This window comes from Cygnus atratus, chromosome 4 (assembly GCF_013377495.2).
Source record: "Cygnus atratus isolate AKBS03 ecotype Queensland, Australia chromosome 4, CAtr_DNAZoo_HiC_assembly, whole genome shotgun sequence".
Lineage (NCBI taxonomy): Eukaryota > Metazoa > Chordata > Aves > Anseriformes > Anatidae > Cygnus > Cygnus atratus.
The window spans coordinates 69019852-69038594 of NC_066365.1; the positions used below are offsets into that span (position 1 = coordinate 69019852).

Below are 18743 nucleotides of genomic sequence, written 5' to 3' on the forward strand. Positions count from 1 at the left end.
AGCCTTGACTACCAGGAAAGGGAGTATGGGCAGACCAACACAAAAAATGAAGTATCTGCAGAAATATGAGTTTCTCTTCTCATGGAATCCATACCTGCAATTCTTTTTCTTATGTTTTAAGCCATTTCTCAAAATTCAGGACCTTGGGGGCCTGGAAAATACTGTCTCTGCCACTCCCCATAACTCTACGAAGTTATAGCTGGAATGGCAAGCTGGAATAAGAAGGTTAAGGAGTATCTAAGAAGGTTAAGGAAGATCTATATGGAGATTAAACTGCAAACCTATGCTTAAAAACAAATACTATGTTTGAAACTAGAGCAACAGGCCAGAATATTTTACATTTTGATTTTTATTTAATAAGTTCACAACACCTGAAGGTGTGGTGGCCACCATCCAGTGTTTTTAACAACTTTGTCCCAAACAGCTTTCAGTGCAGTCACAAAGCAAGAGACAAACCACATAATGCAGTACAGGGAATGAAACAGGACAAGGAGTGAGAAGGATGCATACATGTTCTGATGGCCCTACCAAATACATATAAAACAGTTTGGATTTAATGGAGATCTTTGGGTTTTGAGTAAAAAAAAATAACTTCTTGTAGGATGTACAGTGGCAATAGTGAGTTTTAAGTATGATGGGAAGAGGTCAGCCCATTTGTACCAATTGTTTCCAGCCCCAAACTTCCATTTTTCACTGTTAAGGCCATAGGGCAGCGAATGAATGCTAGACAGGAATGGGTTTGTACTGTTCAAAAAGAGACCTTAATATCTGAGTAATTATATAGCTCCTTCCTGGCAGCAGGCAAATGTGCAGTACCATTTCTTTCTCTTCCTAAAGGAGACCTTACTCCTGCCTTTGGAGCAGTCTCTGCAGTGTACCAGGCTACAGAAGCAGGGCCACTGGCCTACTTTATGGGGCCTGTCCTTGGACAATGGGGAAACCCAGAATTTGAGGCTTTTTGAAGGTGTTTGTGTCAAAGGGATAAAAAGGAGTGGCTCTCTGGAGCACTGAGAGAGGGTTTGCTTTATGAATTGAGGAAGCAGTTCATTTCTACACATAAGAACATCCACACCACACCATGCCAAAGATCCTTGTAAGGCCAGTATCTTATCATTGGCACAGACCATTAATAAATGTCAGGAAAAGTATAAAACCAGGGCAACTACAGTGTCTTCCTAAAGTGCTGTTAACCTGTAAGAACTTGTGGTTCAGGGACCTCCTGAATCAAAGTTGTCATTTTTATATTTAACAGTTTGCCATAGGATTTTCAGGCATGAGTCTGAACAGCTGCTTTTTAAACCCATATAAATTTTTAGGATCGGCAACATTCTGCAGTGAGGACTTCTACAACTTAAACATGCAGTAGGTCAAGAGCATCATCCTTCTATTTGCTCTGACCTTGTCACCAGCTGGTTTCAGTTCACTGTGCCCCACTTCTTGTTTGGGAAGTGACAGCAAACAGTCGTTCTCTGGTCACTCATGATTTTGTAAATTTATACCATCTCCTTCTTCAATCATCTCTTGTCCAGACTGAAGACTCAAGTGTGTTCTTTGTGAGTATGATTTATTCAAGTTGTCTTCATCAGCAGTTTGCCTGCTTATGCTGTTTTCTTTTGCTCTATAAAAATGGCCTTCACCCTCGTCACTGTGTCATATTAAACCTGAGCATACGTGTTCAAATCCATTAAAAGTTTCTGTTCACTTGCCCAGAACAGACATTCTGGTTGCAGGGTGCAATTCCCAGGCCTCCCTGCCAACCCTTTTTAAGAACTGTGTGCCATATTAGCTGTGTGGGTTCCTGCCCACACCTAAACCAAGAAAATACCTAAACCTAAACCAAGCTGGTGAGCTTATAGCAGTGTGGTGGGCCACCAATGAACTCAGCTTTGGGAGCTGGGTTTTCACCATGTGCTCTCTTCTGGGACTCCCTCCAAGTTCCACAATGGGAATGCTGGCTTCTCAAGTAAAAGCAAGCCCTTCCTCTCAGCACCTTCACCAGACAGGAAATGAGATATCAGTGTTGCTCAGCACCACGTGCCCTCACTCCACAGTAGGTGGGAACACCACACATTACTCCCGCAGTGCTGCAGTTGGATCTGAGGGGACTGCAGACCTGAGGAGTACCAGGCCCACCACCCACACTCGCAGTGACCACACACACAGTCATCAGGATGGGGGACCAGGGAGGGGTTCACCAGGAGATTCCTGGGCCTAGAGAGAGGCCACGGCAGGTCCAGAGCAAAGCAGAGGAACAAGGCCAAGCTAGAACAAGACGGGGAAGACCCAACTGCTGCAAAAGCCAAGAAACTTTGAGAAACCGTTCTGCTATAACCAGGATCAGCTGAAGCCCTCTGAAGGCAGCCCAGCTCCTGGCACAGCAGTATTCGTGTCTCCTCTCTCATCCACTCCCAGTAAAGTCCCACTGGTTTAGTTAAAGAGATAAGGCCACAGGCATGAACCTTCTTCCAAACTCAGCTGGAGAGGTTTTGGCCTTCTGGAAAGGCTGCCAGCAAGGCTGCAAAGTCATGGTCTTACTCTCCTTTTTTTTGTTCTTCCCATTTGACCTGCTAGGATGGAGTTATTTAAAGATATGGTGGGTTAAGGGTGGAATGTCCAGGGAAGAAAGGTAAGAAATTAAAGGTTTTAATTTAAGAAGACAACACTCTTACACAGGATGCCAGAAATTCAGCACAAAGATATAAGCCGTTTTGGTCCAAGTATAGCACACATATACCTCCTCGTAACACATGCCTCTTTACAGCTGATATAACTACAATATGCCTGAACATGGCGACAGCACAAACAAACAGAAAGGACTTCCATCATCTTTAATAAACAGGCAAAACCTACAGAGAACACAATTACCTGTCTCAATATAATTGGGGAAGTTGCCACAGAGGTATGCTCATATTAGAGACCAAAACCAGCTGCTGGTGTCTCTAGAGCACCCCTGGCCATATTTATCCTGTGGGTTACACTTGGCCAATTCTGATTTAAAAATCAAAGCATGTAAATTTTCCCCCCGCTCTAATGCCAAGTAGCAGATTTACTGAACTGAGCCCTTACTGGCAACCCAGTGAATATGAAAAGAGGACTATTAAAAAAAAAAAAAAAACAAAACGGAACAGACAAATACGTAAGACACAACCCCCCAGTATCCTCAGCACAGTGGGGTGTACATGCTTGCAACATGAACTCCATAAAGCTGTATTTTATACAGCTGCATTTTAAAAACCGCTGAACAGGTGATACAGTTGGCCTCCTGGATTCAGTTCAGCAGATTTGCAGTTACACAGTCACACAGATTTCTCTTTTCCACCTGAAGAAGCAGAGTTTCTGTCTGTAAGAGGGGGGGAAAAAAGCAACATCAAAAAGAAAGTGTCAGCACTGTAAAACTAATTAGCTCCCAAAGAAAAGTCCATTTTACTTTTGTTCTAAGATTTGGGACTGGTTTTATGAGATGATGCTTACAGTAACAAAACAGAGCTATTGCTTTCTGGTCTGCAAAGCAATTTAACTTTTGGGTGATTAATTCTCTTACCAACAAGGCAGTACTTCCTGTGACATGGAGAAATTCAGCGTGGTGCATATTTATGTTTTTCTCATTAGTACATTCAATATGAGTCTGGCTGCTGTTGTTTTTGTTTGTTTGTTTTTGTTTTTTTTTTACTTGTCTTTCTTACAATCTTACTTCAACCACACAAACTGGAATGTAATCTCACAAGGTCATGGGAGGCTTAAAACAAACAAACAAACAAAAAAAACAACCTACCAGAAATTGTCTTTTTATTTAAAAACAGGCTGAAAAAAATAAAATTAGAGTATTATGGCCTTGTCTAACTGTTGAAAGTTACATAGAGAAAGTGAGGCATATTTTAACTCTGTTTTAATCTCTTTCTTCACTACTGTTATGGTTAATATGCTGTTAGGGTCTAAAATAGACAATTGGTGCTGAGCAGGCATATGGAAATCATAGTTCAAACATGTGATGGGATCACTGGCTTTAAAGAAGGGGGTCCCAAGCCTGTAAGAACAGAAGCTTACCCAGCTGAAATGGGGTTCATCAATACCAAGACTGGTGCCTGACAGCAACAAGAACGAATTGGGATCTTTCCCACTGGGAACCTTCCCGAGCCAGAGCTGGGTATGATCTGAAAGGCCTGCAACCTCTCAGCCTACCTGTGCAAGAGAGGGCTGAGAACAGGGCAGGGTCAGCACGACTGCATAAGGGAAATGTGGAAATCCTTCCTCTCTAGCACACACGCGCTTTGCTTTGCCTGTCTGTTTGGAGCACTTGTGGTTTCAGTAGCTGCATAATGAAGCACAGAGCTTCCTGACACCAATGTCATATCTTCATCCATTATATGCAGTCATCTCTGTCTGTCATGAGCTGGGGCTGTATCTGGGAATCAGTCTGATCAGAGGGAGAACCTCCTTATTGCTCTGGGACACACCAGCTGTGGGAAATCTACTCGCCAAATTAATCTCCACTGGTGTAATCAGTTACATGAAAAAGGACATTACCAAGACTACCAGCACTAAATACCAATGAAACCCACCTTTAATCTGCCTGGCTTGTGATTTTGGTATGAGATGGGAAGGCCATGTGATTAAAGGCTATGTTTTAAAAGCTATGGTATCTATTGACCAACATCAACTACAGGTCCTTAGAGCACAGCTGAACATAAACATCCTGCTTAAAACCTGCCTTCTTAGTACAAGATGAGGCATTTATTGGTGAGTTTCCTTTCCCAGCTGATAACTCACTAAACACAGCCTTGTCATACTATATTAAACCAGATATCACTTTTGATTATTTCAGCTGCCCTGCAAGACTGGAAAGATCTGATCAGACTTTGCTAATCACCTAAAAGACACTCAGTCACCACCTTCTAACCATCTCCTTGACATCATTTGCAGTGGTTTGAATAAGGGAGGTTGACAGCATGCCAACAGCTTTGGAGTTAAGCCCCAAGGCTGCTTACCACCTTATATATCTTTAATAACATTTCCAAGCCTTTGTTTTTACTTTCATGGACACATCTAACTTAATGGGCTTTGAATGTTCCAAATAACCACTGACAGTTTAGGAAGAAATAAAGAACAGAATGAATGGCAGTAAATACAGCTTTACTGACTGTTTTGTGAGCATGATCACAAAACCATTTACACAGAGATTTGTTATTATCCCCCAGTGGGTCAAAGCACATCAAAGGGAAAAAAAATCAGGGCAGGGCTCAGACTCTCAACCTACAAAAAAGATCGTAAGTTCCAGCTAAAAATGCAGTTTCTGAGCTTTTTTAAGTTGTAGCGCAATGCCCACTGGTTAACTCTGAAAAATGGAATGGAATTTTGAAGGTGTTTGTAGCGCAGACATACAATGAATCGTGTAGCCCATGGACAGGCTTTGTCTTATGGGAGTTGTTTTATCGCCTGCTCCCTGCTGGCCTCTGTCTTGAGCAGCTTGCTAATGCAGTAGGGAGCTGGCTGGGGGCTGGTGGAATGGTTTTGATGGTAACAGCTCCCTCCCAACAGTAAAAGAGCCCTCTGCTAGTTCATGATCAGAGCTGCACCTGCCAGGTACTGCACTTTGGTTGTGTGAGTGGAAAATCACAGGTATTCCCATAAAAGATTGCTCAGAGTTGGCTACTGGTGTTAAAACAAGTAATCCAGCAGGCATTCTGCTCCCAGAGGCAGCAGCAACAAAAGCAGTATGTAGAGGTGGCAAATAGATCTGGTATCTGCCCAGGTAGCAGCCAGCCTCTCAGAGGTGGTCTGGGACCCTTCTCTCACCACATGAGTAAAATGCAGCCAGTCTGTCAATCAGTAAAGGATCAGCACACACGTGTAGGTTACAAGCATTTCTAGTCCTGTAAAAGGAAGAGGATATAGCCTATCGCCTACATAAAATGCTGCGTGACCTATGGTAGAGTCAGTTTGCTTTGTCAGACACCATGCAGATCGACACAGGGCCAAATTAACTGTGAAATTCAATAAAATGATATAGTTTCCATCGTGCTGAATTGCATGGTGACACTAGCAGGAGGAATTAAGTGGGAATTTTCTCTCTGAGCTTTTGGGAATCCCTCCCCCTCCAACACAGTTAGGAGCTGCTTAGTCATCATCTAAAATTCCTGTCTGCAAACAGAAGAGAGTTTTTCAGGGAAATGAGTGTTTCTCGTGGGAATATTAACAAAGGGCATTGTATTTTCGGGACAGAAACATTTGCCCCACTCAGCAGCAAACCAGACCAAAATAGTCAAATGTAAAATATATATGTGGCTGAAAGTAATTGTCTTTAAACTCCCAGTTTGCATCAAATTGGGCCACAGAAGAATAATAAAACTGAGAACTGAAACAGTGTAGAAGGCAGTTCTACGAGCCAAGAAGTCCTCAACTGTTAAATATTTCCATGTATTTTGAAGATGTAGGCAGAATTCCTAGCTCAGTGACTAGAATAAGCCTGTCCTATCCAGAGGCCCTGAAGGATCTCAGTATGGCTTCAATTATTTAGATTTTAAAGTGGCAAGGAAGTGATAAATTTGTAGTGAGAATGTATCATGGAGCCGCATTTTCAAGCTTGTTGTCAAATCTACAACTGCAAAACTCAACCATAGGACATTCCTCTCAACTGAGCATTTTTTTTGTATCCTTGTTTCCTCTTCTTGGCTGTCTTTTATTTTATTTTTACTTTTAGATATTGAAATACAGTTGCTGTTTTGGGGGCTGTGCAGTTCAGTCTTCATTGTTACCACCCAGCTTTGGATACCTTTATTTTATAAAGCTTTACTCTTGGTATGAAATCTGTAGGTGTCCTAAAGGTCACTGCCATAGCCAGACAACCAGAGAAGATTTTAGTAGTTGAGATATTTTTGAATCAAGATTTAGAAATTTTAGCAAAAAGTTCAAAAGCTTCTAACAGAAGGAAAAGGTGTGCTAGAACCACTTTTCAGCACAATCTGAACATCTTGTTTTGGCTGTATGCAGTACTCAGCAGATGTATGCATTAACAGGATTTCTTCACGGAGGAGCCCAAAATACATTTGACCTGTATTTATTGAACAGATTTTGTTTAACTGTAAATCTGCTACATACTAATTTGGTTCTGCTCAAATGTTTGTTTCTTGTAGTACATCACAATTCAAGGCATCTTTATTCCTACAGCTGCATTTTCATCCAAATGTCATGGACCCTGCCTGGAGTTACTTCAAACCATTCTTCAAAAATGCCAGTTTGCAATCTTTGAACTGCGAATGACCTTGACCATAGATAAGAATAGCAAAAAAGTTCGAGTGCCTTCTGCTGAAAAAATCTGTGCAAGAGTGCAGATATAGCACTTTAGCTAAAGGGTACATGGGAGGTAGGGGAAAATATACCCTCCCAAGACACTACTATCTGACAGCAGCTGGGATACAGCTAGTCACAGATTGCAGGCTGCAGTAGCAAGAGACAGATTCAACTTCACTCACAGAAGGAAGATACCAAGATACCAACCTTGGCAAATTCTCCACTCTGACTGCAAGCCAAACAAGTTTAATTCTCAATGCTGCTCTACTTTGTGGTATTTTTCATCATTATGGAATCAGAACAATGTAAAAAATATCTATGAGATGATGTTTCCTCCCTTAGCCTCTCCCCAGGGGCAGAAGCATGTATTTTATTTTAGTATTTTTTTTTGTTTGTTTGTTTGAGCTGACTCTCATTTTGGGTAATAAATGTAAATGATGCTGTGACCTTACTCCCTCTGACATAAACACAATGGTGTGCACTCAGCATTTGGAATGAGAACAGCAGCGCTAATGGCTCTAACTTGGCCAAAAGAAGGATAAAGAGCTAAGGACTGTCAGTTCACTTTTATAAACTTCCTAGTTTCCCTGATAACATGATAAACCAAGTGAGAGGAATTCCAGGTTACTGCCCAGAGAGGTGAAATGTAATTACCCAGCATCACCTTAGAATGTAGGACCGTACAGTTCAATGACAGTGTGTTGTGCAAAAATCATCCAATTTACCTACTCCTACCCACAGCACTTTCTTTCATATTAAGAAAAAAAAAAAAAAAAGTTGAATGTTTCCTTACCCGTGTGTCTAAATTATATGCTGTCTTCTTTAAATCCTGTAGAGCCCTCTGCATGAACTCAAACGCATGGCAATCAACACAGGGGCGGCCTAGGAGAGCATTTAGCAGAGAATATAGCGTGAGCTATTAAGAAGAATGAGTAAACAGTGATCTTGAGCATGATGAAGAACTACAGAAAAAGGTCCACAATGAATACTGATGTATGTACTCTTAAACAATCCAAGCTTTTGCAATTGGTCCATCATGATGGTCCATTCAATGTCTCAATGGCAAAAGAATGACTTCAACAAATTTGCATTAAAAGTATCATGTTTTCTTCCCTTTTCTTCTTCCTTCACTGCTGTTCCCTTCATTCTTCTATATCTCTTCCCCTCCCCCTTTCCACTATCTTTCTTCTCTTGTCACAGTTCACAGAAGTGTGGAAACACTAAACCCATAACTTGAGTATTCCATTTTGTTCCACTAACCCTGACCACATGTTCAACCTCATCTTCTCCAGAGACGATCTCTACAACCACGGTCCTGTTCCCAGGAAAAATCTGTCTCCTAATCTCACAGATTTGAGCTCTAAGTAGAAAGCTAATGGAATACAATTGAGATCATTATCACTAAGACAGATCACTAGGACTCCAACTTTGAATATGATACAGCTTTGTCAAAAGCCAGTGAAGCAAGCAGCAGATAAATACAATGCCCTGTGATTAGAGGGTACTGCTGATAAACAAAACTGCTGCATTTTGGAATAATTGCAGTTTAAGATAACTAGATAATCCACACGTAAGGTCACAAGGCCTGCTTTGCCTTGATCATCATGTAACACAAAGCTGTTCTATAACAGATTGCAGTACAGAGACTGAACAAATACAGACATGATAAAATGTCTCAGAATCATCAGCCTCTACATATGCTCTTCTTTGCTTCACAGTGCCTGTGCCTCTCTGACAACTTCATAGGCAATAACTGCACAAGTGAGGAATTCTGAGCACAGGCTTAGCTTGCTCTTTGAAGTCTGGTAAGGAAGAAAGGATAAAACCTAGAGTAAGGGTAGAATATCCTGCGGCGTCTGTCAGCCTATTCTACAAACACTTGATACTTGACTGATTACTACATGCCTCTGATAAGCTGGCCTCCAGCTCATGACCTGTGTGCTAACTAGCAGAGAGGGATCCTGGCTGCGGGAGAGAAGGAGCCTGCCAAATTCTTTAACTGACCAGGGGAAAAAAAAAAAAAAAAAAAAAAAAAAGAAAAGAGAGAGAGATAAAAAATAAAGACCAAGCAGCACTAAAGACTTCCTCTCTCATTGTTATACTACCACCCAACTTTAGTGTTATCATATATGCACCAGACAAAAGGAGAGGACAGCACTTTCCACACCAACAACTTGATGCATGGACCTGTCATTATGTTTATGACATAAATTAAACTCAACACAGATTAGCACAGGAGAATTAGGTGGTTGAAGGCAGCAAGGCTAAGAGTTGACAAGTTGTGCTTTCTTGGCATCTTCACTGTGAAATTTTAAAATAAAAAGTACTGAATTCATTAGAGCAGACATTACCAAGAATGAAAGATGTAATGAAGGGTCAACATCAGTTGAAAAAAAGTAAGTCTCAAGAATGTCTCTGAAAGGCAAAGAGTGTGATTCATGGTATAGAAAAGGCCAACACAATGAAAAAGCTGCACAAAATAAAAGGTGCAGAACATTGCCAGATTTCAGGTTCAGCAAGACAGCAACAGGCAGGAGACAAGAATAAGAAACTAGAGAGCCTTGAATGCAGGAGGAAAACAGTATGAAAGTTCAGGTTGTGGTTTTAAAACAACATAAGTAAGACATTTCCAAAACAGTTTGAATTATTTGGACAAGCTTCAGTGATGTGGTGTCCTGCAACACTAAAGCTACAGTACAGGTTGTGTGAGAGGACTGTAGGGTGGTACATACTTTCAGCTGGTATGGCTGTTCCTGCTTCTTGATCAGATCTAACAGGCTCCATGAGAAGTAGTGCAGCCACAAAAACTAAAGGAACTGTAAGGACCACTCTTCTCAGAAGGCAGGGTGCCAGCATCTCGGGAACGGGTGCTTCTCTCTTTATCAAGAGACACAAACAGATCAGGGAGGAACATTATAGATACCAGGGTTTTTGTTACAAAGAACTTTATGTTCCTGATAGCTAAAGCATTGTCAGTCCTCCTTTCAAAGAAAAAAAAAAAAAAAAAAAAAAGAAAGCAATCAAGCAATCAGAAGATCTATACCACAGTTATAGCACAGTCAGACATTCCCTGTACTTTTCCAATACTGCATGTAAAACACAACTGGGAGAGAATGTCCCTAGAAATGAAGGAGAAGATGAGAAGTCCCTAGACGGTTTTCATTTTCATGTGAAATCCAGGATGCCAGCAACTTTGCCTAATCTCTGACTCCAGTCTTTTTTTCTAACTACATGAACACAGACCAGCACATGAGTCTGGACAGCTGGTTCACTGTTAGACCTTGAGATCAAGCCTCTAAAGATTATAGAGCTATCTGAAATGCATCTGTCCCTCAAAATGAGTTTTTTACCTGCTGGCTTGCTTTATTGGTGTATCATCTTTTCACTAGAATAATAACTAAAACTAACCACTATCATTAACTACACACAACACTGATCATAAAAACTTACTCCATTATGAAAATAGCTGAAGGAAAAGACTTTTGTTAAACTTCTACAAATTCGTAGGCAGAGAGGTAAATAATCAAAAAAACGTTTCCCTTCCTAATCTGAGTTTCAGATTATTTGCAGCCATCCATTTGTTCCTGAATATCACAGCCAGCCCACAGCATGTCCGGACAACAAGTACAATCTGGTCCTGCAACACCCACCCTTTCACACAGAGGTAACATGTTTGATAAGTACACAGGCTTCAAATGAAGTGTTTTCTTGATCCAACAAGTAAACTGTTCAGATCAAGAGGAAACAGAAAACTTGGATTGGCTTAAGCTGCAAACGCCTATTAGAGATTTCAATCACAAGCCTCAAGCATCCTGGCGAACTACTAGGGTGGTCCTTAGTTCAGCCAAGTTTACCTTCCGGTCCTGTTTGTTCAAAGGAAAGAAAAAGAGAATCAAATAGGGTTGTAAAAACACTATAAAATCCACGTGAAGATTTTCTTTAGCTAAGTCCAGGAAAGCAGTACAACAGGCTGTTTCTTCCTGTTTTTTTAAGTATATATTAATTGAAAGATGTTGCACAAGAATGTCAAATCCACATGTGCTGAATGCGGGAATACAGCATTCTCCAGAACAGCCTGTATTTCACATTTGGAGGTGTAATAGAGGGAGGCAGGAAGGGAGAGGTTTTTCCTTATCTTGCCACAAACACAATGAAACAAGTCTCGTCTTCAATATATGCAAAGCCACTGCTTCAGACACAGCTAATCAGAAGCTGCAAATTCTGCACAAACACTTGCAGTATGTGCAAACCAGCAATTTATCCAGGAAAGGTGAGCATTACACATCTCTTTTCTGTGCACTTCAACCTGAATGTAAGATCAAGGGATGTTTCAGAAGCAAGAAATACACATGCACAGAGTCACAAATACATTTGGGCCCATAGCAAGTAATACATCTGGTAATGTAATTCTTGTAACCCCAGAACTATGTTTCCTATTCCTTCCACTATTTAGAAGTGATCTGATGTGATGCTTTTTCTTATTTGTTCAATCCTTAAAATAAAGGGATTAAAATCGTAACAAGTGGCTTGTTTTTTTCCTGTTTTAGTTAATGGTGACCAGTGATCAAAGCAAGTACAATCAAAGGCACAAGGCTTTGCAACAGGGTGCAGCAGAGTGATTCCAAGTAACAGCATGTTAGGGTAATACCAGCCTCCTTTGAAAGTACCTAATGCAGAAGCCTGCAGGTCGGTAGGACAGGAGGCTATTCTCCTTGTGGACTACCAGTGCTATAGAGGTTCAAAAAACAAAGCAGATACACTGTTAAACTTTTTCAAGGTACCTTACATGTTGCCCACCCCGGCCTCAGCTCAGCTTCACACATGAGCCCTGCTGCAAAATAATTGCTCCCTAAGTGCAGCCGTCACCTCAGGCCACATCTAACTCCTGCCTCTTAGTAATATTGTGGGAATTAGCTATCTGCAAGAAACAATCACGGCAGGCTTCCAGGGTGGTCTCTCGCAGCAATGCATCTGGGAACAGAGACAGATGTGTGCAAGGTCTTCTATGAAAGAGAAAAGTCACCCCCTCCAACAAAGGAAAAAAAATTGGTACCTGATCTCTCTCTCGCCTTTGTGATGGTCTCTTTGAAATGGCCGCTGCAAACTGCTAACAGAACAAGTGCAGCTTTTCTGAGCATGTGCACTGCACTGTCTCTTTTTAACCTTCCCTGAAAGAGGTTATTACTATGGGGAGATTTCTGCCATGGCAACAATGCAGAGCACTGCAGCACAGAGCACAGATTTAAAGAGGCTGTGTCTCCCACGTCTGGGAAAGGATGTTTCTGCTTTGACACAGGAGTTTCAGCACTGACTGACCTGCTGTGGGTATGGTTTTTAAAGCTGGGCCATCTGATTCACCTTTCTTGAGTCCACTGAGTGGTTTTCCCCCAGTCTGCTCAGCTGGATGTGGTTCCTGATTCGAGCGACTTGCTCTCTCGTGCCTGAAAATAACCATGACGAATTACACCTGCTTTATGGGAAACAAGGAAAAGCTATAGGATTGCACTTGGGAACTGCAGGGCATGTCACAGCTGAGATTTTGGTGAAGGCCAGGAATTGTTCAGCCTGTCTGCCATGTGAGTGGTTCTGGGTTACAGGGGTTGTACCACTTGTGCCTGGACGTTTCCACGATCCCAGTCTCAGAGCTGTCAGAAACAGCTGCAAATGTGCAGGCACTTAAACTCCGAGGGGGACCCAGATTCTGAATTGAGAGCACACTTTACCCCCCTTTTCCAGCCTGTACCTCTGTTCCCCTCTCAAGCCCCACAGCTCCATCTTACAACAACACATTGATGGCATTCCTGCTGAATGCATACAGGAACGGAGCACAGATCACAGAGTGCTTTTGTCAAAGCAAAGCTAACTTCAGGGGTCCCATCTCCTCCCCAGAACACATTTCCCACCACAAATGAGGCACTACCAGTTGTTGTTCAAGAGAGAATGAGCACAGCTGAGGGCAGACGCAGTGCTGGGAAGCATGAACAGCCCTTCAAAGGGGCTGTGCCCTCTGTTTGCTTTGAGCCAGTTCGATAGGGACTCAGTCTTAAGTGCTCTCAGGGCAAAAGCTGGGGGCACTCAGCCTCAGGAAGGTCAGGCACACAGTCTTCTTTGCCATGAGCAGAAAGTCCTTCTCAGAGTTATGACTAAATTGCTGGCTAACATTTTTTCTTTTCAATGTGCTCTAAATCCTGTCTCTCCTGTACAGCCCTAGGGGAAAGTTTTGCTCCCATTAATTCAGCTTTTCAAGTCAGATGCTCAGATTTCCAATTGTTCTGGTGCAAAACGAAGTTACTGCATCTATGAGCAGTGTCAAGGGAGGATTAATTATAGTACTTCCATTCTTATATATCACAAAAACAGAAGGATGGGGAAAATATTTTTTAGTGACTGTTCTTTTGGGCAAACAAGATTTAGCACTGTTCTTGCAGAGATAACCATATAGGATTTGGTCTGATTAAGTATCTGCCTATACACAAATTACAAATGCAAAACTTTATTCATGATCACTGGCAGCCATCTAATCTCACTTCTTGGCCTGTCTTCCTGATAAATAGCATACGTACACATGTATATACATACGTATGTGCCTTTTCTTAACCTGTGCTCTTGATCATTCCTGGCAAATCTTATCTTATTCTCCCAAGTCCCATCCTTTTTCTGTCACAACAGTAACATCTGGCAGCAAGCCACTGGTAGCTTGGGTGTTATCCCTGGTCCATTTTTCCAGAGCCATGCAATGGGCTTCTGACTACTTATTAAATTTTAAAAAATCTGCTTCTGTCATTCCTAGCTGCCTCGTCTGAAATCTACTTGCCCTGCGGCCACTAGGACCAACTTCCTTTTTGGTGCTTTCACCACATTTCCTCTTTATTCACCTTTCCCCATTCTGTACCAGGCTGAGCACCAGCTTCCCTCTTCACAGAAGCTCATGATTTCTCAAGTGAAAAAATATCAGTTCACCAAAGTGGAAGCTTTCCGCGAAGGAGGAAGACACCCCACTTAAGGATATTTTCACTTGAAAAAAAGTTTTAAAAAAATCATTTGACATTTCAAATTGATCATTTCTGGCTTTCTGCTTCAAAATCATTTCCTTCTTAAACCTACGCCAAACAGAGTAAAAATACATTTCATGCTCGGTTAATGAAACTGAAGAGTGGGAGCAGCTCTTACCTTAAAGATATTGGAGCCCATCCCCACCAGGACAGTACAACCATGATAAAATCTTTCGTAGTCTTACTTCCGTCTCGCAGGAGGCGTGGGTGGTGCAGATGCTAGCCCTAGGGTACCCAAAACTGCAAGTACACACCAGGGCTGGGGTGGCACAGCAGTGCTCAGCGGGGATCTCGCTGGCTGTGCCCGAAGCTGCAGTGATGGTCACGTAGCAGCTTGGGCTGAGGGTGAAAAGTGACATTTGGGTGAAAGCTGGAAGGTCCCAACTCCCCTGCTGCCCTGTGGGGATCATTCATGAGGTGAGCAGTGAGAATTTATAGTTTCTTTTTATGATGAAGTCGAACGTAATGGATTTCTTTTCGAAATCCCCAGCAGCTAAAAAACATCAAAGCAATGCTTCTGAGATTTCAATTTTTCATCTTGATAGCACATGTTTTGATACTATAAATTTTTCTGTGGGATTGGGAGAAAAGCTTGTGCCTTTTCATCTAAGCCTCTTCACTGCTTGGTCTCTCCTTGGCTCTTAAATCTAATACTCTATCATGGCAGAAAACTTTCTTCCCTCACTAAAGATAACAGATTCTGTCACTTCTCCTGCAGACACCTTTATGCTATCTCACAGCCTGCCCTCTCAATCACGGCAAAAATCTCCCCACAAAGGTACCATCTTGTCCTCCATCAGCCCCCCTTTTCAGCTTTACCTCTGCCATGAATCCTACGGAGCGCGGCCACCTGGCAGAGCGTGGGGAGAAAGCTGGCTGCGACTGCTGATGGCATGCAAATGTGCTCGTTATACCAATATCACACTGTCTCACACCTCTCCCTGACTCCCCCCTCATCATCCCACCCCAATGCCGGCCTGCGATTGCTCCAGGGCAGGCGCCGTGTTTGCACTTGTTGGCGCAGAACCACGCGGCTGGAGTGTTGATTGAGGCTCTCAGGCAGATGATGATCAGATAATGATGCCAAACTCCCTCGTGCTGATCGCTCTGTCCCACTCTGATATCCGAGCTATTTGCAGAGCAAGCCTCTTATTCTCCTTCCAACTTAAAGCTCTTGGGAAGTGTCGGAGTGGCCAGAATGAGAAACAAAGCCTACCTTTGTTCCCTGAACAGGTCTTGCATGTGTTGGTAGTAGCAAATAATTGAAATGGTCCCTCCTTCCACTTTCTCCACCAGCAATTTTAGGAATGATCTCCTTGTCAGTGACTGCAATTCCTGCAGTCCCTATCTGTCCAATTATGGCTCATCTGAAATCCCCCAAAGTCTTGAGTTTCAGCGCAGCCCAAGTCTGGGCTCATGTCCAGTTCTGACTTTTCCATTGACAGCTCTTGGGGAGTCTTGCCCTGTCAGAACTACTTACTGCTTTTTGGATGAGATGCTACACTGAGGTCAAATCTTTCAGCTTCTCTCTGGGAGTTGGGAAACATTTAAAGATCTCAATGTAATTTTCCAGAAGGGTTAGCATTTAGCTGAGCTATCCTTGCCTTGCACTGTCCCTATCCACTCATCTTTGGGGAAATAAACTGTGTTCCAAGCTGTACTTGAGCTATTTCTAGGTACGTAATAATTGCAACTTTAAGTAGTTTGGTAAGTCCACAGAGATGTCTCAAGTACTTTGCAGCAACTATACAAATACTGATGCATATGAATGGGCTATGCGTTGAACTGGAGGGGAATAAACTGCTATTTTTCCAAGATCCCCATTCTAGAACCACATTCTAGAATTCACAGTCCAGAGGCCTTCTAACACAGGTTAGACAGCCTTCTTTTTGCTGAGAAGCAGTGCAGCACTAGCCAGTTTTCTTGCAGTGGCTGCTTTCAAAAATAGCAAGTGAGGAAACTAAGGAAATGAGATTGGTGAAACTGGAAGGATATTACTGACCCCTTTTGCCCCCAAAATTATTTGTTATCCAAAGTTATCCAAGGATGTTCAAGCTTCAGAATCCAGAAGACCCGTAGTCAGGGGGCTCCAAATTCATTCCCTACTCTAGAAACCAACTCATTTGCAGCCAGTCACCTGAGACTGATCCAAGATGACTTGTGACAGCAATACCGGGATCTCATTAATGGCTGATAATTTTGACATTAAGATCTCTATGACTCAATGGCTTAAAGATAGATGTATATTTATATTTGAAAGCAGCACAGAATCATAGAATGGTTTGGGTTGGAAGGGACCTTAAAGATCATCCAGTTCCCAACCCCTGCCATGGGCAGGGACACCTCCCACCAGCCCACGTTACCCAAAGCCCCATCCAGCCTGGCCTTGAACACTTCTAGAGATGGGGCAGCATCTTTAACCTGAGTTCATATTTACAAGATATTTGCAAGCTGACGTGTGGCTTCTCCTTTCTACATTTTTCTCCTCTTTTCTACAATTACAATGCTACAAATTGCAAGCTGGTTAGTACAGTATTATCCTGATGTTGCACTAACCAGGGCTGCAGTTACCAGCTAAAGGTTTACCCATGTATTCAAAATGTCCTGTAAATGAATTCCTCATTTGTGGATGAGGGATGTTTTTAGACACTGGCCAGTAACAAAAGAGCAATTAATATTCCTTAAGTGTCATTATAATGGTCACCATCTTGGCTGAGATGCTGGAGAACAGCCAGAACCACCACTGTTCATTCACTGTCCACTCCCAATGCCAGTTAGAATACAGTGGTAGCTCATGCCCCAGCAACATCAGACTCATCTTAAGAAACACCATGGCAGTCCTGCAGCTCTGAGACTATGCAGAGTACATTCTAAGAGAGCTGAGAACAAATCAATCTTGTTGAAGGCAGCTTCAGGAGAAATATGTTGAATCCAAAGTCAGATCAGAATTAGGAAATGCTGCAAAATCTTCCTCTTCATAAATCAGCAACCTCCCAGGAGGCTGAAATGCTGAAATGCTGAAATGCTCTACTAGAATGCTCCCTCTTCTCCTGAACTCTTTCTGATCTTCACATCTACCCACTTTAAAAGCAACAAAAATCCCTGCCACAGGCAAAAGCACATATTGTAAGGAGATGAGGATGTTGAAAGGAAACCAAGATGCCAAAATGACAGGGGCATTAAAAAAATTCTAAACCAGTTGGATATATTAATAGATAGCAGAAAATCTTAGAAAACTGACAAGCCAGGAAAAGCGTGAACAAAAAAATTATAAGCTGCCCATCCATACAAAGAAAAGGCTTCTTGTACTTCCAACCTTCCCTACAGAAGGACAGAGATCCATCTATAAATCAGCCAACAACACAAGAAAGAGATAATGATAAATTGAATCTTGCCAAGAAGTTTGAAGGACATTTGGGGAGCAGACATACAGGTCAGATTGGAGGTAGATCTTCTTTTGTGGAGAAAAGAGCAGGTATGGTCATGGGAGATGCAGACAAAAGTATGCAGGTGAAATTAACATAGCTGCAATGCAACAGTGGCATAAGATGAGAAAGTGAGTTGGGTAGGGGAGAGAAAAAAATGTTCTTTTGGCTGGAAAAGTGGAGTAAAGATCCATTTTCTTAAACTTTCCAAGTCCTCAGACAGGATTGCTATAGTTGTGTTTGATAAGAATGCTTTATATCTGGTGTTGAACAAGAAATATTTTTTTTTCTAGACTTTCTCAAAAATGTCAACAGTGATATACAGCACTCTGAGGAAGAAACAGACATCCTGACTTCAAAGGTCTAGAACTGATCCACGGACTACAAAATGTTGCTGTTGTGGGTCAACACCACTATCCAGCTAAGCACTACACAGACGCTTGATCACTTCTTCATGCCCAGGGGGACAGGGGAAAGGACGACTAAAAGCAAGAAGAACTTGTGGATTGAGATTAAAATTATTTAATAAGTGAAGAAGTAGAAGAGAGAGAGAAAACAAAACAAGTGATGCAAAGGTGATTGCTCGCCACCCCCCACAGGTAGACCAATGTTCAGCCAGTTCCCATGCAAAAATATTGCTAACTCCTAAACCTCACCTCCAAACTCCTCTCCCTTTTAATAGCTGAGCATGATGCCATTTGGCATGGGATATCTACAGTTGGTTTGGTTCATCTGCCTTGTTGTGTCCCCTCCCAACCTCTTGTGTACCCCCTAATCTATTCACTGGGGAAGCAGAGAGAAACAGAAGGCCTCCATGCTGTGCAAACAGTGCTCAGCCACAGCTAAAATAGTAGTATGATATCAGCACTGGTTTTGGTCACAAATCTAAAACACCGCACCACAGGAGCTGCTGTGAAGAAAACTAAATCCATCCCAGCCAGACCCAGTACAGTTGCTCAAGGGACATAGACATCGAGGT

General features: G+C 42.3%; 1 protein-coding gene across 1 annotated transcript; it reads right to left on the reverse strand.

Annotated features, from left to right (window-relative positions):
- Nucleotides 1-2380: 2380 nt before the first annotated feature.
- Nucleotides 2381-12419, reverse strand: LOC118248414 (neuropeptide-like protein C4orf48 homolog). Its single transcript, XM_035547338.2, has 4 exons — nucleotides 12341-12419; nucleotides 10020-10164; nucleotides 8081-8169; nucleotides 2381-3340 (listed from the first exon to the last, which is right to left on the reverse strand). Exons 2-4 carry the CDS (start codon nucleotides 10141-10143, stop codon nucleotides 3269-3271), a joined length of 285 nt encoding a protein of 94 aa, XP_035403231.1. The 5' UTR covers nucleotides 10144-10164; nucleotides 12341-12419; the 3' UTR covers nucleotides 2381-3268.
- Between the last annotated feature and the right edge of the window lie 6324 nt (nucleotides 12420-18743).